This window comes from Echinops telfairi, unplaced genomic scaffold (assembly GCF_000313985.2).
Source record: "Echinops telfairi isolate 266 unplaced genomic scaffold, ASM31398v2 ScPeMD7_655;HRSCAF=1070, whole genome shotgun sequence".
NCBI lineage: Eukaryota > Metazoa > Chordata > Mammalia > Afrosoricida > Tenrecidae > Echinops > Echinops telfairi.
Window position 1 is genome coordinate 31,975,196 of NW_022104553.1, and position 22,880 is coordinate 31,998,075.

Sequence of the window (22,880 nt, forward strand, 5' to 3'; positions counted from 1 at the left end):
CATGTGACTGCACAGAGGAAGGCCCGAAGGCCTACTTCCAGCCCCATCTTGAAGGCAGGAACTGAGGCTCCCACAGTCAAACCCACACCCAGCTGCCCGGGCGTTACAGGAGAGCCCTGCAGCAGGGCCCCCAGTGGCCAGGGTGTGGCCTTGCCTCCATCTTGGTCTGGATCCAGGGTCCCATGACGTTGGCCTGGCTGGCGAACTGCCGGCGGAGGTGCTCGTTGGACTGCTGCTTCGTCTGCTCCTCCAGCAAGGCGTCGTCCCGCTTTGGCACCAGCTGCTGCACCTGGGGGCAGGGGTCAGAGTCAGGGGAGCCATGCCTGGGCCCCGCCACCTTCTCCCAGTGGAGGGGGTGATGGTCTGGGGGGCTGCCGGTGGTGTAGGGCTGCTGGGAGGTAGGGGTGGGCACCGGGACAGACAGAGTAGGAGGGGGGCAGCCCACCTTCTCCCACTTAGAGTTGATGATCTGGGGCGTGACGGTGGTGTAGGGGTTGCTGCCCAGCAGCTTGATGTGGTTGCTCTCGGCGATACGCTGGGCCTCCCCATGGATGGCCAGGATGGCCTCCCGTTCCTTGTCAGCGTCCGGCAGGGTTGACTTGAACTGGTCGTGGGCTGAGATCAGGCCCTGGGGGAAAGGGGCTCGTGAGTGGGGTCCCAGACTGGTGGCCCCCCTGGGGGTGAGGTGGGGTGAGGTGGGGTGGGCAGACCTCAATCTCCTCAATGGTGTGGACGATGAACATGTCCTGCAGGTCCTCCATGGCGCTCTCCATCCAGTTGTTGAAGGGCGCCGCCCGTTTGGCATACTCCAGGTGCAGCTGGTCAATGGTCTCCAGCTGCTTCTCTGTTTTCTAAGGGGAGGGGGTGACACAGTCAGTAATCAGTGTACCCCCTTCTCCAGCCCTGAGGCAGCGGGCCCCCTCCAGCCTCACCTCCAGGGCCTCCCTGCGGCTGTGGGTCAGCGAGCCCAGGGCATCCCACTGGTCACAGATCTTCTGACAGCGGGTGTTGACGTTGTGGGAGTCATAGTAATCCAGTTCACTGCGAGTGGGGAAGGAGCCATGAGACCCTAAGGGTGCCCAGACCCACCCCCTTCAAGGTCTCAATGGACCTCCAGATGTGTCAATTAGTGGCCCTCTGACGTAGGCCACAGACCACCCCACCCTCAGGATATCCTGGGATAAAAGGGCAGGGCTCCCAGGTGTGGCCATCGGACCAGGCTCTAAGCCAAGTCCCCTGGCATCACTGTTCCCTAGTGGGGAGTCCCTCGGATGGGTGGGCTCCCTACCAGGGACATCGTCTGTGATATGATACTAAGTGCTATTAGAAAGAACAATGGAATTCAATGGCTGAGAAACAAACGCAGGGGACTGTCCTCGGTGCCTGGGATGAAGGGGTGGGCTACACGCAGCTTCCGCAGCAATTCTGGCCTCTGCTACCCCGCCCGAGCCTTTTGAATTCACTGAAAGCTGTGAGTTTATTTACGGGTATGAAATAATTAATAGATACGTGGCTGGCCTCCAAGATTGGGATTTCCCAGCCTTCTTTCTAAGCAACCGAGAAGTGGTGGCAAACTGTGGCTGCCAGGGGCTGCCGTAGGGGTTCTGACTCATGTGCAGAGCCGAACCCAGCCAGCTAGCCCATCTCTGGAGGCCACTCTGGGCAGGGAAGAACCTACAACCTTGCACACTTAACCGTGTTTGTCACCCTGAGAATCCCAATCATCTCAGCCCAGGAAGGCGCCTGGGGGTGAGTGGAACAGGGTATAGGAATCAGGGAAGAGCAGGCGAGGTTTGGGGAGCTAGTCGTGTGACTGGGGCAAGCTTCTTACTCTCTCAGTGCCTTGGCTGCGCGAGCACCTGGGCTGGGACAGAGCACCCCATCGAGGGCTCTGTGAGTTTTCACTGCTGGTAATAATCAAGGCCCAGCGAGACTGCCCAGACTCACCCTGGCAGTCGTGGGGGCCCTTATGGGAATAAAGAACACCTCGGATAGCACCCCAGCATATCTGTCCTCCAGGACTACTCTATAGAGCTGCCCATTTTCCAGCGTTAGCCTGGCCTATAATTCCTCTTACATCAGTTTCCTGCCAACTTCCAGCACATTGGTCCCACGAGCCCAGGGCTGTCTCCATCTGTCACCAGGCCCCTCTGTGTGGGCAAGCACGCTGTTGGGGGCCTGCAGCTCACAGTAGGGGCGCCGTGGCTCCCAGGCAGGAGGAAATAGTCCTGTGCCAGCATCCCCGTGGGTGCGGGAAGGCCTTGGAGGGGCGTCAGGAAAGGGTGGCTCTAGCCTTGTAGCCTATTTTTGAGCAGCGCAGACGGCTATTTTGGGCACCCGCACAAGGATTTTCCATGAAGTAACGGCTGGGGCCTCTCTTCAGAGGCCTCCCTGGGCCGGCCACCACCGAGGACTGAGGCCCCATTCACTGGCTTCGTTGCTGAGTGTACTAATTGTGCACACAAGTTTATCTGGCTGGGCGGGGACGGAGGGGTGCGAGTCGGCTGCCTGGAAGCTGGCACAATAGGTGTATTCTGAGCGGCCGAGGGAAGGGGCCGGCGCAACAAGGGCTCACTGTGCAGCCGGCTCCCTGGGGAGCGGAACAGCAGGCTGGATGGAGCTCAGAGCCCAGGGCCCAGGGAGCAGGAGCCTGGCTCAGGAAGGTGCAGGCCGGCTAGGCCAGGAGCCGACGTACTTGAGCTCCTGGGCGATGGCGGCGATCTGCTCCACGCGGTCCTGGTGTGCGGCCAGGTCGCTCTCGAAGGCCTCGTGCTTACGGATCAGGGCTTTGATGTCGGACAGGGTGGCCGTCTCGTAGTCTCGGTGCTTCAGCATGGCTTCTTTCCCTGCGGTAGGGGTGGGAAGCAGGGTCACACCACAGTGGCTGGCTGGCTGGCTGGGGGCCAGGATCCTGGGGCTATAGGGCTGGACCAGGGCTTGTGATGCGAGGCCCCTCGTCCTACTCACAGGACACTTCCTGGCCCTCTGTGGATCAAGCCCGGCTACGGCCTGGAAGGAGCTGGGTCACTCACACCTTGGGGTAGGAAGACCAGGGACAGACCCTCCAACTCAGCCTGCTGAGTAAGAAATGACCGTGTATCTTTGACCGTGCATCTTAACAGAAGCAGCTGGAGTCCAGGCCTCAGCAGGGCCAGGGAGGGTGCTGGCTTTCCCTGGGCGGGGTCTTATCACATACCTACAGGACACACCCTGCTCACTGGGGGGTAGGCAGTGGGGCCCATTTGCGAGGCCATTGGAAGGTTGGGGGAAAGTCATTAGTCGTGAAGCCTGACTAATTATATGGCCCACAGAATGAGTGAGGTACTGCAGGAAAGCCTGCAGGGGCCCTGCTGTAAGCAGGCCATGCCAGGCTACAGAGGGGCTGGCCAGCTCCGAGGGCCTGCTTGGGCCAGGGCTGTGAGGTGGAGGAGGCTGGCAGGAGTGGCCTTGGCACCTGTGAGGTGTGGAGCCAATGCTCTGCACCTCAGCCCCGCCAGGCCAGTCTGTCTGGCACCCCCGCCCACCCACCCTCTGGGCCGGGTTGGGCCTAGGCACGTGGGAGGTGGGCAGCATGGGAGATGACGCCACTGGCCCTGCCGCCCCAGCCCAAGGGCAGGAGGCCCAACCGCAAAGGCAAGCTTGCAATTTCCCGCTTCAAACTGCTTTCTCCAGAGGCTGGGAACCAGAACCGGCAGATTACAACTCTTGGCCTGGCAGTTTCAGCCAGGGGGCCCAAGGGGGCGGGGCCCAGCACCCACACGGGGAAGAGGGGACACGGCCCACAGCTGCCTTGGATTAAGCCAAGTGGCAGCTAGAGAGAGAGAACAGGGACTTGTATATTCTACCCTCCCCCCAAGACAATCCCAGACTCTACGAAACAAGCCCACGTGGCTCCTTGCCTGGCCGCCCATGGGCCGAGAGTGAGGCACTCAAGGTGGCGGTGGGGCCAGCAGAGCTGTCTCCTGTTCTGCATGCTGGGGGCTCAGAGGACAAAGGCTCCAGGCCTTGGGAATAAGCGAGGGCAGGCCTGCCTAAGGGTGAGTGGGGGATGTCTGGGCAGCCGAGAAGGGCAGGGCAAGATGCCAGCGCACCTGTGGGGGAGGCGGTGCCAGGCGGGGCTGGGTGGGGCATGTGGAGGCTGATGAACAGCCTGGGCCTTAGCCCAACACTGAAGAGCTGCAAACACCTTCAGGGGAAGGCCAGCCTGGGAGCCATTCTCAGGGGCGGTGCTGGGTGGGCCCCCGCAATCGGAGCCCAGGAGCAACAACACATTGCCATTAAGTCAGTTCTAATTCATGGCGACCCTACAGAACAAGGCAGAGCTGCCCCTGTGAGTGTCCCAGACTAACTCTGCAAGGGAGTAGAAAGTCTCATCTTTCTCCTGTAGAGCTGGTGAGTTTGAACTGCTGACCTTGAGGTTAGCAGCCGAGTGCCCACTAAGGGAATCTATAAAACCCTCCCAAAGCCTAAGCCAGACAGGACAAGTGGGCTGTGCGCCCTGGGGCAGTGACCTTCTCTACTTGAGAAGCAGCTCAGAGCAGGCCAGCCCGGCCGAGGCTCGGCAGGTGTGTGCTGACAGAGTGAGCGAAGATGAAATGCTGTCCACCCCAGATGGCGGCTCAGCCAACACCCCACCCCTCACCCCAGACAAGCAGGGCAAACACACAGGGGGCATTTCTGCTGGACACAAGCAAGTTGCCTGAGGCCTGGCCCCGCCTACATGCTCCCCAGCACTTCCTAGGGGATCCAGTGGCTCCTGCTACAGGACAGCTGGGCTGAGCCATCGGGCTAACGTAAGGAAGGCAGGATGCTAGTATGCAGCCAGGGATACAGGGGTGGTGGTGGTGGCCTGGCTTCAGAACATGCTGGTGAGTGAGGAGGGTCTCTAGATAAGGCAGGGCCTCTACATAAGAAGCCCAGCATCTGGTCAGAGGACTGGGGCTGCTTGCCCAAGCAGCAGATGGAGGAGCTGGAGAAGCCCAGGGGTGACAAGAAACCACCCTCTACAACATAAGGACATGCCACCAGCTGGTAGCACGAGGCTGGAAGGCAGAGGGAGGAGTGACTCCTAGGGTGGGGGTGGGGGTGGGGTGTGCTTGGCTTTCCCAGGCACCCTGTGCTCCCAAGGCTCCCGCCTCCAGGATGTGGAATCCAAGGTCGGTGTGGTCCAGACCTAGGGCCAGGGCCGTGATGGAATTCTACAGTGTGAGCCAAGGGAACAGGCAGCTGCAGGGCCTCTGAGAACCGGAAAAAAGCTACTCTTGGGGGAGAAGCCATCTTCCAGGGGGCCAGGTCCCAAGAGGGGTGGGGGTGGTGTGTGTGTGCGTGCATGTGTGTGTGTGTGTATCTGTGTGACGAAGCTCCCAAGCCTTGCTTTGAACTGCTGTTGTTGTGACCTGTCCCTGGGTGGTGTGTGTGTGTGTGTGTGTGTGTGTGTGTGTGTGTGTGTGTGTGTGTGTGTGTATCTGTATGACGAAGCTCCCAGGCCTTGCTTTGAACTGCTGTTGTTGTGACCTGTCCCTGGGTGTGTGTGTCTGTGTGTGTGTGTATCTGTGTGACGAAGCTCCCAGGCCTTGCTTTGAACTGCTGTTGTTGTGACCTGTCCCTGGGGGCGTGTGTGTGTGTGTGTGTGTGTGTGTGTCTGTGTGACGAAGCTCCCAGGCCTTGCTTTGAACTGCTGTTGTAGTGACCTGTCCCGGGGGGCTCTTCAGCATGAGATCCATGATCACAGGGGTGTGGGGGACGTGCACTCACAGGGCGCCCATCTCGGTGGTGTTGGCACACGCAGGGACTGCGTCCCGATGGGGCAGGTGGCTGATCTCAGCTGTGACCCTGAAGACGGCCCGAGGAACTTGGCCGAGGCCTGGCCTCAGTGCCTGCGGCCACGAGCACAGTGCCTGCCTGAGCACAGCCAAGGCTCACACAGGCTGGGGCCCTACCGTCGGTCCAGGCCTCGTGGATGGAGGCCTTCTGCCGGAATTTCTCAGCCAGGTGGTCGAGCCGCTCCAGCCGCCGGATCTCGTTCAGCAGCCACTCCTCGTAGCCCTTCTCGGCCTGCTCCAGGTGCTGCCAGCCATTGTGGATGTCCTGCGGGCAGCAGGGCAGGGTCATCAGGGCAGCGGGGCCAGGTCAGCACTCTCTCCCGTCCCCCGCCGGCAAGGGAACGGAAGATGAACGCAGGCTCGATGACACCAGAAGGCGTCTGCCTTGGCGAAGAGGCCTGACAATGCTTGGGGTCCGAAGGCACAGGGGCTAGAGAAGGGGCTGGTACAAAACCCTGGCAGTAAAACTGGAGGGAGTGGGGTGGCTGGGCAAGCCCACCCCCCCTCTAAGGGCCTCAGAGGGTGGGCACTCTGGGAGAACAAAGAAATACCACTCGGTCCCAGACACCCTGCTTTTGGATACTGGGCAATTGGCAACTGCCTGGAAGGTCAGGGGCAAGGCCCCGAGTGCCTGCTGGGGTGGGGGACGTGCACCCAATGCCACTGACCCATGCACTGACACACGGTGACAGCGACACCTGGGAGGGCCTGAACCAAGTGGGAGCACCTGCCTCGTTTCCCGAGATGCCAAGAGCTTCCCACTTCTGACAGGCGAGGCGGGCCACTTTGCTATTGCTTGTTTGAGTGGGAAATACGTGGGTTTTCCTTTGCTGACAGACTCCGGCTCTCTCAGGTTTAGTGAACACAGCATATACAGCTGTGTCCATAGTGTGTAGCGTATGGTGTACAGTTTAGTAGGATGCAGATTACACAGTGTGTATGGAGCTACAGTGTACACGGTACATACAGTTTACAGTGTAGACTTTAACAGTGCACATAGGACATAGTGAATACACAGTTTGCCACAATAAAAAGGAAGGCGACCGTAATGACAAGACTGCTGGCAGGCAGTTCTGGGGTGCAGCGGGACCCCGGGTGGCTCGCTCACCGAGACCATGCGGCCCTCGGAGGGCATGAAGGCGGGCCGGTTGCTGAGGCGCAGCTTGGTCTGCAGCGTGTTGAAGTTGATCTCCAGCTGGCACTTCTCCTGCACCTTGGGCGGCTTGTGCACGCGCCGGTAGTCTCGGAAGTCCTCCAGCTTCTGCTGCATCTCCTGGATGGTCTTCTGGGGCACGCGGTCCTCCAGCCAGGGGATGGTGCGGCGGATCCACTCGAGGAGCTGCGGGCCCACAGAAAGCCAGGCATGTCTGCCACTGTGCCAGCCCCGACAGCCTCTCCCCTCACTGGATTAATCCCCCAGGGGTACAGGCAACAATGTCCTAGAAACGCCGAGTAAGGGCCCAGATCGAGCCTGCAGGAGGTGCTGGCACCCCAGCCTTACAGCCCAGAGCCTTCTCTGGGAGATCTGGCTACCACCCCTGTTCTCCCCTGCAGCCATCACAGTGGCCTTTGGCCAAGGGGACAAGGAGGTGACCTGAGTGTTCAGCTCTGGTAAAGCCCTGAGCAGCAGGGCACTCACGTCACTGGCCAGTCTCTCGTAGTCTTCCATCAGGTGTTCATTCTCCTGGTTGACGGCCAGCACCTTGCAGATCCGGTTGGCGGCAGTCTCCGCCTGGGGCAGGGGGAGCATCACGTCAGGGCTGCCTGGGAGCTGGAACCCTCCCTCCTCACAGGCACGTCCCTTGAAAGCTGGGTCATTCACGGTCCCCGAGGAGGGTCCAGGACAGGAAGAGGAGCTGCAGCGGTCAGCCCATGTTCAGAGAGGCCCAGAGGGTCCTGAAGGCTGATTACACATGCCTTACTGGACAGTGGGTCCCAGCTCTCTGGGCCCTGGAGGGACTGTAGAAAGAGATCCACAGGCTGCCTGGTGGCCCACAGATTAAGGGGGGTGACCTGGTGAGGTCCTGGGCCCCACAGGGAAGGTATCTGGAAGAGGCCTGGTAGGGGTCAGGGGCTGGGATAGACCTAGTGGGGCTCTGACCCTCTCGAGAGGGGCCCTGGGGATGGCCTGGTAGAGTCCTGGGGACCTCAGTGTAGGGTCTGGGGGAGGTATGGTGGGTCCTGGGCCCCACAGAGTCGGGTGGGTCTGGGGGAGGGACCTGGTTAGGTCCACCCCTTAGAGTCTCCCTTAGGGTGGAATGGAATGGAACTTTCCCACAAGTGGGGTGGGTGGGCAGCAGGCTGGGGCAGGTGGGAGGGTGCCATCCTGCCCAGGGAGCCAGGGAACAGACTGGCGGCCATGCTGAGTGCACATGACGGTGCGTCCTCGGCCTGGCTGTCAAATGGAGCTCACGTGGGCAAAAGCACTCCCAGGGCAGTAGCTCCAGGGCCTCAGAGAACAGGGAGTGGTAGAGAAGCCCCGCCCGGAGGAAGCCCTGCCTGGTCCTGTGGGGAGACACAGGTGCAGAGGAAGAAGAGGAACAGGAGGGTGTGGGCGCCACACTGAGCAGGGAGACCAGGTACCTTTCAGGAAGCACAGAAAGGGTCCAAGAGGAGGAGTTGAAACGGCAACAGAACAGGAACAGAAATAGTGAGGAGGGTCTACAGAGCGGTGGGGAGGAAAACAGAGGCTGGGGAGACGGCCCCAATGGGAGCACGGGGCGTCACAGGCACACGCACGCACACACCATGTCATGCCGCAGGAACACACTAAGGGCCACCAGGCAGAGCCCCGGGCTACAGCTGATGAACCCCCACCCCGAGTGAGTGAGGAAGAGTCAGAGCCAGGGCAGGGGGCTCACTGAGGTTAGTCCCTGTCCCCCAGCGCAGGTGGGGTTGCAGGGGGCTGCTGCTTTTCTGCGGAGCTCCCGGCCCGGTGCATTTGGGGGGCTTGGGGGTGCACAGCTGCTGCCTGACCAAGTGAGTGTGTCACAGGGACCTTTCCTGCCAACACTTTGAAGCATGACAGGTATATTCCAGAAGTCAAGGCCAGTCTGAGGGACGTGGACTCCTGGGGGTGGAGGCGCTCTATACCCGGTATCACTTTCTCTTTCACATGGGCAGCCAGCATCCTGGGGCCAGTCACCTAAAACCAGCCCGATTAGCAGCCTCAAGCATCCCCTCCGGCAGCAACAGGGCCAGGAAGGCAGTCTGGGGGATAGGCAAGTTTAGACTTCTTGGCCCAGAGAGGTGTATCTAGCGCTATTAGCTGGGGGACTCGGGGAGGACTCTTCCATGGTGCCACCCAAGCACAAGCTCCAGCCACATGCCAGGCAGGTCGGCGAGGACCTGGCACACACAGGACTATCTGCCCACAGACCCCCTCCTGCTTACACAGCACCTAGAGCCTACCTGAGCCCTGTTGGCAAGGTGCATGAAGCACCAGGCTCCACTAACTGCCAGGCTAGCTCTTTAAAACCACCAGCTATCCCTCCGGGGAAGTTTGAGGCTGTCTGAGTCAACTAAGATTCGAGGTCTCCGGAACCCTACAGAGCTGTCCTGCAGGGCTGCGGGCGCTGGACTGGGCTTAGTGGCAGTGGGTGAGTCTCTGCTGGCCACTGTGGTTAAGCCCTTCGCCTACACTTGCTCATTTCACCCTCAGATAACTCCTGGGTGAGGTTGGTTCTACAACGATCCCGTTTTATGACGGCACAGAGCACTGTGACTTGTTCAGGGTCACACTGCTAAGAGGAAGAAGAGTAGGGACACTGCGGGTACACAGAGGGCCGCAGGCACAGCCCTTGTCCTGTAACCTTTGGTTAATGTCCTGTTACCCACCAGGTCAGCAGTTCAAACCCACCAGCTGCTCTGCAGGAGACAGAGGCTTTCTGTTCCCGGGAAGATTTCCAGCCTGGGAAATCACTGGGGCAGTTCTACTCTGTCCGCGGGTTGCTGTGAATTGGCATCGACTCCACGGCAGTATGGTTTTGGGGTTTGTATTCCTCCTCGCCAACAAGTGACACCAAATCAAGTCACTGGGAGCCAGCTGCTGCCCAGGCCACCACAGAGGGGATGGAGGGCCTGGCCTCTCTTCTCTAAGGTGGGAGCTATGCGTTCAGTAAGCTGAGGGTCCTTGACTTGAGTGGTGAGGGAAATGGGGTGGGGAGGGAAGGGGGCTCAACAATGGGAGGCCAGCCCGGCTCAGGAGAGTGGCCACTGGGAACAGTCCCAGATGCCTGCATCACTGATGCCAGGGCTTCTAAAGAGGGCAGGAGCTCCGAGAGTTGGGTCAGCAGGAGACCAGCCTGCTCTTGCCAAGCCTGTCCAGGCAGGCAGCCCTGTTGAGGATCATGGGAAGCCAGTGCAGGGCTGCTCTGTGGGGAGGGGCTGGCGGCCAACGCCCATCAGCAGGAATGGGACCTGCCTGTGATGTGACCTAGGCGGCAGCGTCCTATCTGGGAAGCAAGGGCCGTACACCTGCTCATTCTATTGGCTTTGAACCCCCAGGCGAGACCCTGTCACATCCCTGGGTGGGTGGTGTCCCCAAGTCGGAAGCCTGATGGGGTTGCAGCCGGGCCGGGGCCTGCAGACACAGCCAGGCGGGCAGTGCTGATGTGAGGGAGCGTCTCCAACTATAGCAGCGAGGGGTCTCCCACCCCAGCTCACCTTTTGAGCCCCTGAGAAAGCGTGGTAGAAGCAGGACACATAAGTCATGATGGCTTTCTCGTCTGGCCTCAGAGTGCCTACAATATCTGGAGAGAGAGAGACAGAGAGAGAGAGACAGAGAGAGAGAGAGAGAGAGGCAAGAGTGACAGCTGCAGGGCGCCGGGCAGCCATGTGCATGCAGGAAGAACAGCGCTCGCTGTGGACTGGAAGCCAGACCCCGCTCAGGCCTGGCTGGCTGGTGGCAGAGGTATTGGGGGATAGGGAGTCCTTGCTGTCCCAAGGCTGGATGTGCAAACACTGCTCTACGCGGGAGACCTCCTGGGCTGTAAGGCCGAATGCCAGATGACGGCCATGAAAACAGAGGCTTAGGTGACGGGCCACTACCTGCCACTGGAGCAGAGCCTCCCCTGTCCTCAGCCCAGGCTACGGGGGTCCTGACGAGTGGCCTTCACCTTCTCCAGCTCCATTCTTGTCCTCTCCAGCACCTTCCTGAGGTGGACAGGAGCCTGGAACCTACCTCAGGCCTGTGCGCTCACCCGACGGCTGCCTGCTCTGGCTTCCTTCCGACAACCCACTCCCTTCACTTCCTCAAGGCCCCCTGGTGCCCAGCCCCAGCTTCCTGCTCCACCCTCTGCTGTGCCTGCCAGCCCAGAAGATGACTTTTGGGGTCTGCCTTGCCCACCAGGGCCTCCACTCAGGGAGGAAAGGCCTGGCTGAACCTGGCCACCACGGCAGCCCTGGCGCTGGAACAGGGCCGGGCAGAAGCCAGAAGGGACTTGGGGACAACCACTAAGGAGCAGCACAGCCAAAGAGTCGGGGGTAGGCTTCCAATCAGACAGAGGCCACTGTTGCTGCAACAGAAACGAGGTGAGCGTGGGAGGCGAGAGGCAGCAGCGGCACTGGGCCTGCCCGGTCCTGCCCGGTACCTTCTGCGCTCCCGAAAAGGCATGGTAGAAGCTGGACACATAGGTCATTATGGCCTTCTCGTCGGGCCGGGCAGTGTTCACGATGTCTGCAAGTGAAGGACAAGGGTTAAAGCACCCAGCGGTGGGCTCAGAAGGGGCTACGCCGGGGGCCACAGGCATCCCGGAAGACGGCCCTCAACGCTGTTTCAGTGGACAGCAGGGACCTAGGTGGCCTGGGCCACACTTTCAGCCCACCATCCCCAAGATCTCTAGAGGGGCCAAGGCTGTGGGAACTGGATTAAGAGGAGGCTGCTTCCTCCCTCTGAACCCGGCCTCAAGGGGCTGCTGGAGAGTCAGCTCCAAGGGCCATGAGAGCCCAGGCAACACTGGCTGGGAACGGAGCGAGTCTCAACAGGAAAAAACAAAGCTCTCCACTTGGGCAGGCGAGTCGCTTGCAGGAGGCCTGGAGCCAGCCTTTCTCGGGCCCCTGGCCACTGCCTGTGGGAGGGCCCGATCAGTTGGGCAGGGCAGGGGCCAGAGAGCTGCTCTTCTTCGGGCCGTCCCTTCCCTGCCCTCCTCCATCCTGGGCTGCTCCTGTGAGGCCCGCCTTGCCCAGATCAAGGCAGGCCTTCTTGGCCTGTGAGGCCACTCAAAGGCGTCACGGGTGATCCAACCAAGGAGGCCTTACCTTCCGCATCCAGCATCTTGGGGATGTCAAGGTATTTCTCAGCCACCTCGAAGGCATTGTTCAGGTTGGTGACAGGGTCGTCCTGGGGACAGGAGTAAGGAGAACTCGTCAGGGGCAGGGCACAGAAGGACGGGAACAGGGGCAGGTTGGGGAGGAAGGACGCTGAGGGGAGCACCCTAACACACAGGAGCCGCTCTTGAAATCCCTAGGGTGAGCTGTGATAAAATGTAGGCGCACTTGTCCTTTACCATGCTCAGCCGCCGGAGACCCCAGGCTGAGAGCCCCTGTCCTAAGCCCCACCACATCAGCTCCACCCAAAGGTGTGGTCAAGACTTGAGTGGGCAACTCGGGAGAGCCAGCTGCTGTGCCCGGTGGTCACCACCCTCAGCATCCCTTCACACACGTGTCCCCACAGCATATAGATAGATCTCAAAGCCCACCTGTCCCATCTCTGGCGAGAGCCTCCTACAGGGGCTCGGCGACGCTAGCTCAGGGGTCTCCATGCCTCGCCCACCATGTTCAGCCTAAGCTCATGGGCGGGGCCTTGGCTGACTGGTCTCTGAGTTGCACCCGTCTTGACCCCTTGCCCTAAGTGGCTGTGAGCTCCAACAGGGTGAGGCGAGGCTCTGCAGGCCAACGGAAGGCCCCAGCACAGGAAATGCCGAGACGGTCTGAGATGCTTCCCGCATGACAGGCCCTCGGAGGGGGGTGCTTCCAGAACGCAAAAGGTTAAGGAGAGGCATGGCTGGCCAGGCCTAAAATATCCAAGGCTGTTTACAAAGCCGGGGAGGGAGAGGGGTCACCGAGGGGACCAAGGGGCGAGGGCTTGCCACAGGGAAAAGCCACCCTTGCTCAGCAGGGCCAGCCCTCACACAGAGGCTGGTGGGAGGCGGGACATGGAGAGGCTGGTGGCAGGTACCTTTCTCAGCTTGTCGTACTCGATCAGCTCAGGTCTGTGCCGGTGAATCAGAGCATTGAAGGCCAGGCCATCCTTCCAGCTGGAGACGGGAATGCAAAGGTTAGAGGAGCGCATCCTTCATCTTGGGAGAGCCATTCCCCACTACTGGGGAGTCAGAGTGCGGGATACTGGAGAGGCGGGGTGGTATGGCTGCATGGCAGGGGGCATGAGCAGGAGCCAGCTCTTGGTGCCCCGGTGTGACCTAAGGAAGTGCTCCCCACTCCTGGCACCTTGTTTCCACATCTGTGGAATGGGAATGACAACAGCACTGCCGCGAAAGTCAGGGAGCACTTCCATCAGTACCTGCCACGGTGCCAGGGTGTGGCTCAGCATGAACATGACACCCGGGCACATTCTCCTCCCTGGGAACCTGGGAGGACAGCCGGTTCCTTCTGGGCCACAGAGCTATGAGACTCCCTGTTCCTCCTCCCTCCCGTTTTATTGCTCTGTGGGGTGCTCCCAATGACCTGGGAGCAGGCTGCATTGGCATGCACTCTGGGTCACAGTGGGACCTGCCTGAGACCATGTGAACTCCAGGAGTGCAGGGCTTTGCCCTGGTGCTACTGTCTCCCACTGGGGCACGCAGATCCGGGGTCACTGATCACACGGAGTACACAAATGAATGACAAGAGCAGAGAGGGCTGGCGGGGAGGAGAGCTGAGGGGAAAGTGGCGTGCTGTGACAGCAGACTTGGGGCAGGGCCTCAGGTTCAGGGCTGTGACTCCAGAAAACCCATGGGTGCAGCAGGGACTCTTGGGCTCACCTCTACTCCCAGGTGTGCCCACCCCTGGCTCACCACAGGCTCAGAGGGGTGAGCTCGCTGGACGCCCCCCAAAGCCCACTCTCCTGGCTCCTTGACCCCCACCCCCTCACTCTGAGTAATGGGTAGCACTGACCACCATCCCCCTGTTGGGGGCCAGAGACACACCTCGCTGCTCTCTCTCCCCGAGAGGAGGCTGGGGGGCTTGTGCAGCCACAGCTGGGCCTGCTCATCACAGTGCCCATGGATATGCAAGCCCCAGCGCTGAGATCAGCCTCGTTGCAAGATGTCAGCTAAGGACAAAGCTTGCTCCCCACTTCTGAGAGCCTTCTGGGGGAGACGATTCTACGTCGTGCCCTGGAGTGGCTGGGCTCAACACCTTCAGCCCAGGACTGCCAGGCAGCTCCCAGGGGCCGGCCGCACACAACTCCTCGGGCCTTGTGAGGACGTGAGGGAGGACCGTGCGTGGGCGGGTCCCCATGGCGCTCACCTGATGTGGAAGTTCTGCACGTTGACGTTCTTGTACGGCGCTGTCTTCCGCTGGCACCAGAGGAGGAGTCCTTCCTTGGCAGAGGTCTCTGCGAAACACACCAGGACCGTGAGCTTAGTGCAGAATCAAACCTGCCCAGCTGGGGCCCCGCTGGACTGCCCTTTCAGACACCAGTCTTAGGGGTCAGGCAACTCCAGGGGGATGCTGGCCACACCTCACAAGAACCCGTGGCTGCTGCCAGCGGGCACAGGCTGACCTCTGCTGGTCTGAACATCGACATGCAGGTCCTGAGTGACAGGCTCAGCGGACTTAGGCTTCTCACCACCAAGATACACTGGCCTCTGCCTCTCAGGATGGGGTTGATATTGAGCACTGGGCTCTGGCCCTCAGAGGAAGCCTCTGTGCCCTAGGGTTTGGGCCCCAAACCCAGTGTCACCTATCCTCTGGCTGCCTGGGAAGATGGAGCATTCTTTGAGGATAGTGGAGCCATCTACTGGTCACCACTGTGACCTGACCCCTGCACTGGGTGGTCTGGCTCAGCCCATGCACACCAGGGCTTAGAGGGAAAGTCACTCATTCCTGGGGTCCTGAGCTGACAGCAGGACGTGCGGGCACAGATTCAAATCCGTGTGTGGTGGAAAGGTGAAGGTACAGACGTTAAGAAGACCCAGGCCCAGGCCCGACTCTGTCAGCAGCTTGCCGAGTGACTAGGCCTTCTTGTTGACCCAGGTTCATCAACCATACAATGTGGCCAGGCTGCCTGCCCACCTCACAAAGGGGGATGTGAGAGTCCACAGAGAGGTGGCGAGAAGGGATGGGGTTCAGAATGGCTGGGACCTCCCTCCGCTGCAGCCCTGGGTCTGTGTCCACACACTAACCACTCCTTCCTGTGAGGGCCCGTCCCGTCCTGTCCCTGTACGTGGTACCAAGGAGCCGGGACCTAAGGTGGTCACAGAGGAGAGACATAGGGAGGCCTGGGCACTTACCTTCCACAGAGATGTCCTGGATGGCGAACCTGAGAATGATGGTCCAGATCATGCCTAGGGTCATCTTTGCATTGCCGTCCACAATCTCTGCACACAGGAGAGCAGAGAGCAGGTCAGAGCCCCAGTCAGGCACCTCTGGTCCCTCAGCAGCCAAGTCCAGAGACCAGTGCTGACCACCAGTGCCCTGTGCACACTGGGGACAGCACTTTCCCTAGCAGCCTGCTGTCTGGAGCCCTCAAGCAGGTGTCCATCCATCTCCTCAGCCACACAGCCCCTGCCCACTCGAGTGTCTCCCATCATGGAGGGAGCTGCCGTGTCACCTGCCAAGACTCCGCCCCCTTCCTCCGGCTCCCCAACCACAACCCTAGTGCAGGCCTCTCCCGCCTCTCCCAGAGCTCACGCAGCTCCTGTCACTGACAGGAAGCCCTGGTCCCCTGCTCCCAGCTTTTCTCACCAGCTTTCAGCTCCACCTCTGCTTCTGTGTCACCCACAGTAATGGCTTCCCTGACCAGCCGTCTAAGGGAGCCCTCCACCTTGTCCCAGTTCCAGTCACCCCAGCACTCTGCTCCCCTCCCCACTCTCACAGCCTGTGGGCCTGAGGGCAGGGGGCGGTCATGCAAGGGAGCGGGCTCACAGAGACCTGAGGCTCAGCAGGCAGCTGCAGGCTTCCACCGAACCACCCTCGTCTCAAAACTCCAGGCTGTGAGAGATGAGGGTCTAAAGCAGTGATTCTCAACTTGTGGGTCGCAACCCCTTTGGGGGTTGACCCACCCTTGGGGGTGGAACGACCCTTTCACCAGGGTTGCCTGATTCATAACAGTAGCAAGATTCCAGTGAGGAAGTAGCAATGAAAATCATTTTCTGGTTGGGGGTCACCACGACAGGAGGAGCTGTATTTAAGGGTCACGGCATTAGGAAGGTGAACCGCTGGTCTAAAGCAACCTACAGACCCAGCTCTGCAGCACTCAGCAGACTTATGGACAAGTGGTCTCAACCCAGTCGGTCAGCCAGCCAGCCGCGGTGGCCCTCGAAGAGCCTGTGCTTGAGGCTTCCCCCACAGCCCCCCACAGCAGGTGGAAAGGAGGAAGGGTGGAGGAGGATGGAGCCAGCAAAAGCACTGCTGCAGCACCCCTGCCTGAGAGGAGGGGTGCTAAGGGGCCAGCACCGGGTCAGGACAGAGCCGGAGAAGGCAGTGAGCGCTTGCGCATTGACCCTTGAAACCTGGAAACTCTAGGGTGGGCAAGATGGGAGAGAAGGGTAACCCGGGACCCACCCAAGATGAAAAAGGGGGCTCTGCTGGCCACCTGGCAGGGGTGGGAGGAGGGGGACCAAATGTCTTTCTCAGGGCGAAGCCCCTCAACCCAGGAAGCAGGCAGAGCCTCCTGTGGGTGCTGCCTGGCTGAATGTCACAAATGGATTTGGGGGGTGGGGTGGGTGGGTTGCGTGCTTCTCTGACCTGCAGTCACTGTAACAGCCCAGGGGCGGACGGCAGGGTAGGGCTTTTAGGTGTTTTCTAAGCCCCTCCACCTGAGACAGACTCAACTCAGGCTACTGAGAATGCAAGGGGGCCAGCGTGGGGTTCTCCCCGTGAACACTGGAGCCAGCCCACTCCTGCTCCAACCACCCTGTCTTTCTTTACAAGGATGTCCAGCTGGGAGGGACAGGCTACCACAACTGGGAGGATAGGTTCCCCCGCGAGAAGACAAAAAAATCTCAGTGCTTGGCTGGGTTTTGATTTTTGGTTTGTTTGTTAAACAAATGGCCAAGGTACACCCCTCCTCCCGCCCGGCCTGACTGCGGTACTCTTGGCTTGGCAGCCTTCTGGGCAAGGTCCAGGCCAGGGCAGAATCCTGGAACTCAGTTCACACATTCTGGCCTGGAGTCTTGGCCACACGCTCAGAGGCCTGTCCTTAACAGCAATTAATTTTCTGTGTTTTTCTACAAGCTGGGCAGCCTAGCTGCCCGGCCAAGGACAGCTGCTGCCTGATGAACCGACGAACAGGCTGGCCAGCGGATGGATGGGAAGCTGTGGGGCACTGTCAGGCCGCACGTTGCCTCCCTGTGTGCCTGTGAACACCACCCCAGAGACCGTTTCACGAGCCCGCTGCGGGAGGGACGCACGTGCACTGCCTGAGTGGGAAGGCCTGGGGCCGATCCTAGCTGGCTAGAGGGTGAACCTGAGGCAGCCCAGCACCTGGAACCTTGTTGGGGTTTGCGACCCATAGACCTGCATCCTCTCCTACCCACCAACCCACACCAATCCTACCAACTAAGAGGGACCCTGTAGTAGGAAGTGGCGCTGACCCTAAAGGGTTTCCATCTGTCGACCTTCTGGATGCAACTCACTGCTTAACCCACACTGCCACCAGGGTGCCTCTGCAAACACCAGGCAGGGGCATGACAACAAAGGTGCTCTCAGCACAGGAAGAGGCCATGCCAGTGTCTCGCAGGGCTCAGCATGAGGAGGGCTGGGAAGAGGTTTGCATGTCCTTCAGAAGCCTTCCCCTTACGACCAGGGGACATCAGAGTCCAGGTCCAGAGCAGATGGTAGTTCTTGGGGGGTGGGGTGGGGGAAGACACGATTATGGGGCCCACGTCCCATTGAGGGACATCAGTGTGGTCCCTGCTGAGTGTTAACTGAGAACCACTTCTGTCTGGCATGAGAGGTGGTGGGTGCCCTGGGCCTGGCCCCCACCCACGCTCACCCTCGGCGCCAATGGAGACCAGCTTGACACCCTTGCTGGCGATGAAGTCCAGTGCTTTGTTCACGTTGTTGATCTTGTGAACCCTCATCTTGCCACGCTCCGGCTTAGGCAGCCGCTCTCCTACAACAGAAAGATACGTGAGAGGTGCCTGGCAACCCATGCAGGATGCACTGCTTCTGCAGCTGCATGGGTCTCACCAGGGGCACACGGGCAGTTGGGGGGTGGGGGCCAGTGTCTCCAAAACTCATGTTCCGCGGCTGGGGCTCAGAACCTCACCTGAAATGACCTCCAGGAGGAGCATGAGCTTGAGCCCGTCTCGGAAGTCCTCGTCGATGTTCTCGATCTGCGTGCCGGCCTTCCGCAGGTGGGAGTTGCACCAGGCTGTGAAGGTCTGGGGGAACAGAGAGAAGAGAGCACGGCTGTCAGGGCTGCCAGAATGCTGGCCACAGCTTGAGGCTACAACAGGTGCTGCCCAATACCTGCCCACAGTCAGGCCCTTGGCCCCCACACCTGAGGCATCTTCACAGCGACCCAGAGAGGGTGCCACCTGAAACCTGCCCCCCATTCCCAACACTACAGCCCCAAATCACAGCATGCGCTCTTCCCCCAACATTAAGTTGCCTTCCGGACTCCACCCAAACCTGCTCACATTGACCCTGAAGGACAGAGTGCAGCTGCCCCAGGGGCTTGAGGCTGTCCTGCCATTCTCCCATGGAGCAACTGGTGGGCTTAAACTGCCCACCTTTCTGTTAGGAGCCGAGTGCTCAACCGCTGTACCAGCAGAGCTCCTGGAAAGCTGCCCCAAGTGACTCCATGACAAACAAGTACCAGACAAGACGTCACGGCTGGAGACACACATGCACGCGATGACAACTGGGCAGGGCGCTGGCTCCCAGGAGGTGGTGGTGAGCAGGTGGGCCCTGTCTCCTTGGGCCTGGTCTCAAGCTCCCAGCAAGCACCACTCTGCTCCACACCCCACAGGAGGCTCAGCACGGTGAGGCTATACTGGGAGGTTCTATGTGGGATGGTGGTGTCTGAGCACCGAGCAGGTGGCTGCTGCAAGGCCAAAAGGCATTTCCTGGCAGAGGGTGGTGCAAAGAAGGCCAAGCTCCAGCTCCAGAAAGTCCAGCAATGAGGACGGGGCATGCCTCCCTCTGCCAGCCAGCCCATTATCAGACATCAGTGGCGGGATCAGTTAATGCAGGGGTGCCCAGATGCCCTCAGGGAAAACTGCCCACAGCAGGCCTGGGAAAAAACCTCAGCCTCTTTTGGGCTCCCCATGCCCACTCCCACCCCTGGGCCAGCACTGAGGTGGGCAGGGAGCCAACTGCACCGCTGTGTACACTCCATGCTCAGGGCATGGGCGTGGGCAGGAAGAGGAGCTTCCAGGAGCCTCTGGGCAAGTCCTTGTTTGCTTTGACAACTGTTGCCAGTCCTGGTTCAGAGGCAATCTCAGAGGCTCGCTGCCTGCTGAACTCCAGGCACTAGTGTGGGCCGGCCCAGGTTCCTGTCCATCCACCTCCCTTGTCCTGCCTCTGTGCTCTGTTTGGCCAGCACCGGCCCAACCCTCCAGCCCTGGGAGGCACTGAGCTTCTTGAGAGGAGGGAAGGTGTCATCAGATCTCTAACTCAGACCACAAAGTGGGGGCTCGCTCAGGACTGGTTAAACAGCATCGCTTGCCATGCTGCCTCACACAACTGGGAATTCAGACCACCCACGCAGTGAGTCACTCATCCTAACAGTGGCTCCATTCGGAGGGCGTGGGGCCAGGTCTCAGGGCATCCCCTATGCCTCCCAGCACGGCCCTGGTCAGCAGTCTCTGGCCCGGATGCCGCATGAGCACCTCATCTCTCCTACTTGGGGGCAGATCTTAGGTCCCAGCGGTGAGCAGGAAAAGAGCATGCCCATTTGGCTGCCCCTGCAAAGCTCCGCAAAAGGGCAGGAAGTGATCGGGGATTCCAGGCCGGGAGTGGGGGGTGGGGGGAAGCAAGGTGGGCAAATCATACCCCACAACTTGAAGGTACACAGCAATGCCCAGAGAGCGAGCCCCAGGGGCTCTGGTGCTGCTGGGGCCAAGGTCTAGGCACCTGGTCTGCAGGCAGGGCTGTGCCTGTCAGTAAATGGCAGCCCTTACAGCCCAGCCGGCAGGTCTGCACCTGCACCCATCACTCAGAAGGGACAGGCCCGGGCCTTCCTGACCAAAGGACTCTGCTCATCTGAGCCTCCATTTCTTCTCTGCAGCAGGGATTTATCCAAACCTAGCTACAAACTCACTCGCTGCCATCAGTCATGCTGACTCCTAGTGATCCTACAGGGCAGGGTAGAACCTGAAACTTTAATGCTTTACAGGAGTAGAAATGGCTTTCCAAGGGTCCGTCTCCCTTGGAGTGGCTGATGGTTTTGAACAGCTGATCTTGCAGTTAACAGCCAGATGACTAATGTATTAACTCGTGTCTAAGTCAAGTTTTCCAGCACATTTTTAACGTCGTTTTTGTGGTAAAATTAGGTGCCTCGGCTGATATTTGGGTCAGCTTATACTCGAGTATATACAGGTAACCACTCTGCAACCAGAGCTCCTGGAACCTAGCTCAAACAGTGGTTAACTAGATTAAACGGGGCGCCTTGCCATCAAGCCGATTCTAACTCATGAGTACCTTTAGGGCAGGGCAGAACCGCCCCTGTGAGTTTCTGATGCGTAACTCATTCCAGGAATGGAAAGCCTCATCTCTATCCCTCCAGTGGCTGGTGAATTTGAACCGTGAACCTTGACGTTAGCATCCCAGCTCATAACCCACTACGCTATCAGGAGTGAGACGCATTTTATAGCACTTGGCTCAATCCCACATGCTGCGTTGTTCGGTGTCATCGAGTCCACTCCAACTGTTACAACAGACTCATGCCGGGCGGGCCTGCGCCGTCTTCACAGTTACTAGTATTTGAGCCCATAGTTGTAGCTCCTCTGTCAATTCGTGTGATGAGAGGGTTCCCCTCTTTGGTTGACTCTCCACCATATCAAACATGACGTCCTTCTCTAGGGACTGACCCCTCCTGACAGTGTATTCTGGCTGTACTTCCAGGGCAGATTTATCCACTCCTTTGGCAGGTCAATTCTCTGCTACACTACATAATTCAAATGCACCGATTCCATCCTTCTCTGGTCTTCCTTCTCCACTCACAGTCCAGCTTCCACATGTCTGTCTATGGGGCGAATGTGAACACCTGGCTTGGGTCAGGTGCACCGTAGTCTTCAACGTGACGTGCCTGCTTCCTAACACGCTAACTAGGTCTTTATTAGCTACAGATTTGCCCACATACTCTCTTTGGTATCTTGACTGCTGGTTCTGTGGGCACTGTTTGTAAAGCCTTACCATGGCTCATCTGTCTGCATTGAGCACGCTGACGCTGACTGGTCTAGTTGGAAACAGTTCGTGTTCTGCTGATGGGTAACTTCTCTTCGATCTTCATCAGTAAGTCCTTCGCCTTCAGTCTCAGCTAGGAAGGTGGTGCCCCCTGCATGTCACAGGCTGTCGGGAATCTTCCTCCACCCCCGATGCCACATTTCTCTTCATATGGTCCAGCTTCTCAGATGATGTGCTCAGCCTACAGGCTGAATAAGTATGGTGATACAACCTTGACTCACATTTTGCCTAATTTTAAAAAAATTTCAGTTTGGGTAAAATTTTACGGAGAAAATTCACTCTCATTCAATCGAAGTAACAGCCTTCTTCCCACTTCCTCCCTGGGGTTCCTGTGTCCATTTGCCCTTCTTTCCTGCCCCCCCCCCCCCCCACTCAGGTCTTGCATGACTGAGTCACTGTTCTCTTTGCAGGCCTGTTTGGCTGCAAGGTGACCCCCCCCCCCCACACCCCCCTTAGTTACTGAAGAATAACTAAGGACCACAGTCTTAGAGGTTCCCCCAGTCTTTTTGTCCCGATTGTAACTCTTGTTTTCTACTTTTCTCTTTCTACCCAGGATGTTCTGTGACTCTGGTCAGAGTGGGCAGCAGTGATCACCAGGCACCATCTAGTTCTTCTCATTTCAGGGTGGTAGCGACTGTGGCTTGCATGGTCCACTAGTCTTCTAGACCAATTGCTCGCTTCAGTCTGTTGGCACAGGCTCCATGTGGGCATAATTCTAATGTTCTTGAATCCCCATTCTTTATTGTGTTATCATGTGTTACTATCCAGAGTCCAATGCATACACATCCACACAGGAAGGGGAGATCTGGTCTCTCATCTGTGAAGGCCCAGAGCTGTCCCTGCCTTCAGTTGGCTTGGAGCATCAGTGGGACAGCAAGAGACTCCCTTGGGAGTCCCCGCTCCAATCTGGAGGGCAGGGAACCCACTTTTGCTCACAGGGGCATGACTGGTTCCTCTCTACAGGCTTCCTCCTCTGTTCTTTGGGCCAATTCTTCTGAGTAGTACAATTCCTCTGCCTTGCCTGGGGGCGGAGGTGCAAGTGTGGTATCATTCAGACCCTGGTTCAAATCCTGGCCCTGGCCCTGGCTAGCTGGATGACCTTCGTGGGCCAAGGCCCTATCTCTGAGCTTGTTTCCTTGTCCACACAATGGGGGCAACATCCCTTTCCTCCCGAGTTCAGATGAGGATGAAAGAAATGAATGCACGGCAGTCACTTAGCCCCGTGCCTGGCACAGACTCAGTATGCAGTGTGATCCATGTGCCAAGGAAAGGCCTGTTTTTAAATAAGCGGTACACGATGCCGTTCACTCCTGCCTCCCAGGCCAGAAACAGGAAGCAGCCAGGCAGAGTGTGACCCCTGCATCCCCCAGTTTCCTGTGGCTTGAACCCAATGCCCACCTAAATTCCACAGCCCCCTGACTGGTTTTCTCCTCCTGGCAGATGAGGGGGTGTCTTCTGACACTGTGGGTCCCAGAAAGGAGA

At 59.1% G+C, this 22,880-nt stretch overlaps 1 protein-coding gene across 5 annotated transcripts in view; it reads right to left on the bottom strand.

The window, feature by feature from the left end:
• ACTN4 (actinin alpha 4) overlaps window positions 1-22,880 on the bottom strand; it is a 72,491-nt gene that overhangs the window by 3,676 nt on the left and 45,935 nt on the right. For 3 of the 5 annotated variants that reach the window (XM_004715770.2, XM_004715768.2, XM_004715769.2), the window contains exons 2-16: window positions 18,256-18,370; window positions 17,980-18,099; window positions 15,275-15,361; window positions 14,289-14,376; window positions 13,000-13,078; window positions 12,081-12,162; window positions 11,414-11,499; window positions 7,462-7,554; window positions 6,931-7,161; window positions 5,940-6,087; window positions 2,696-2,846; window positions 933-1,041; window positions 711-851; window positions 446-628; window positions 155-289 (exon numbers count right to left, since the gene is read on the bottom strand). In XM_004715770.2, the coding sequence (XP_004715827.1) occupies window positions 155-289; window positions 446-628; window positions 711-851; window positions 933-1,041; window positions 2,696-2,846; window positions 5,940-6,087; window positions 6,931-7,161; window positions 7,462-7,554; window positions 11,414-11,499; window positions 12,081-12,162; window positions 13,000-13,078; window positions 14,289-14,376; window positions 15,275-15,361; window positions 17,980-18,099; window positions 18,256-18,370 (1,848 nt within the window). Of the gene's footprint in view, window positions 1-154; window positions 290-445; window positions 629-710; window positions 852-932; window positions 1,042-2,695; window positions 2,847-5,939; window positions 6,088-6,930; window positions 7,162-7,461; window positions 7,555-10,487; window positions 10,574-11,413; window positions 11,500-12,080; window positions 12,163-12,999; window positions 13,079-14,288; window positions 14,377-15,274; window positions 15,362-17,979; window positions 18,100-18,255; window positions 18,371-22,880 lie in introns of all 5 variants that reach the window. The other 2 variants (XM_004715771.4, XM_045293016.1) reach the window with 1 other exon arrangement.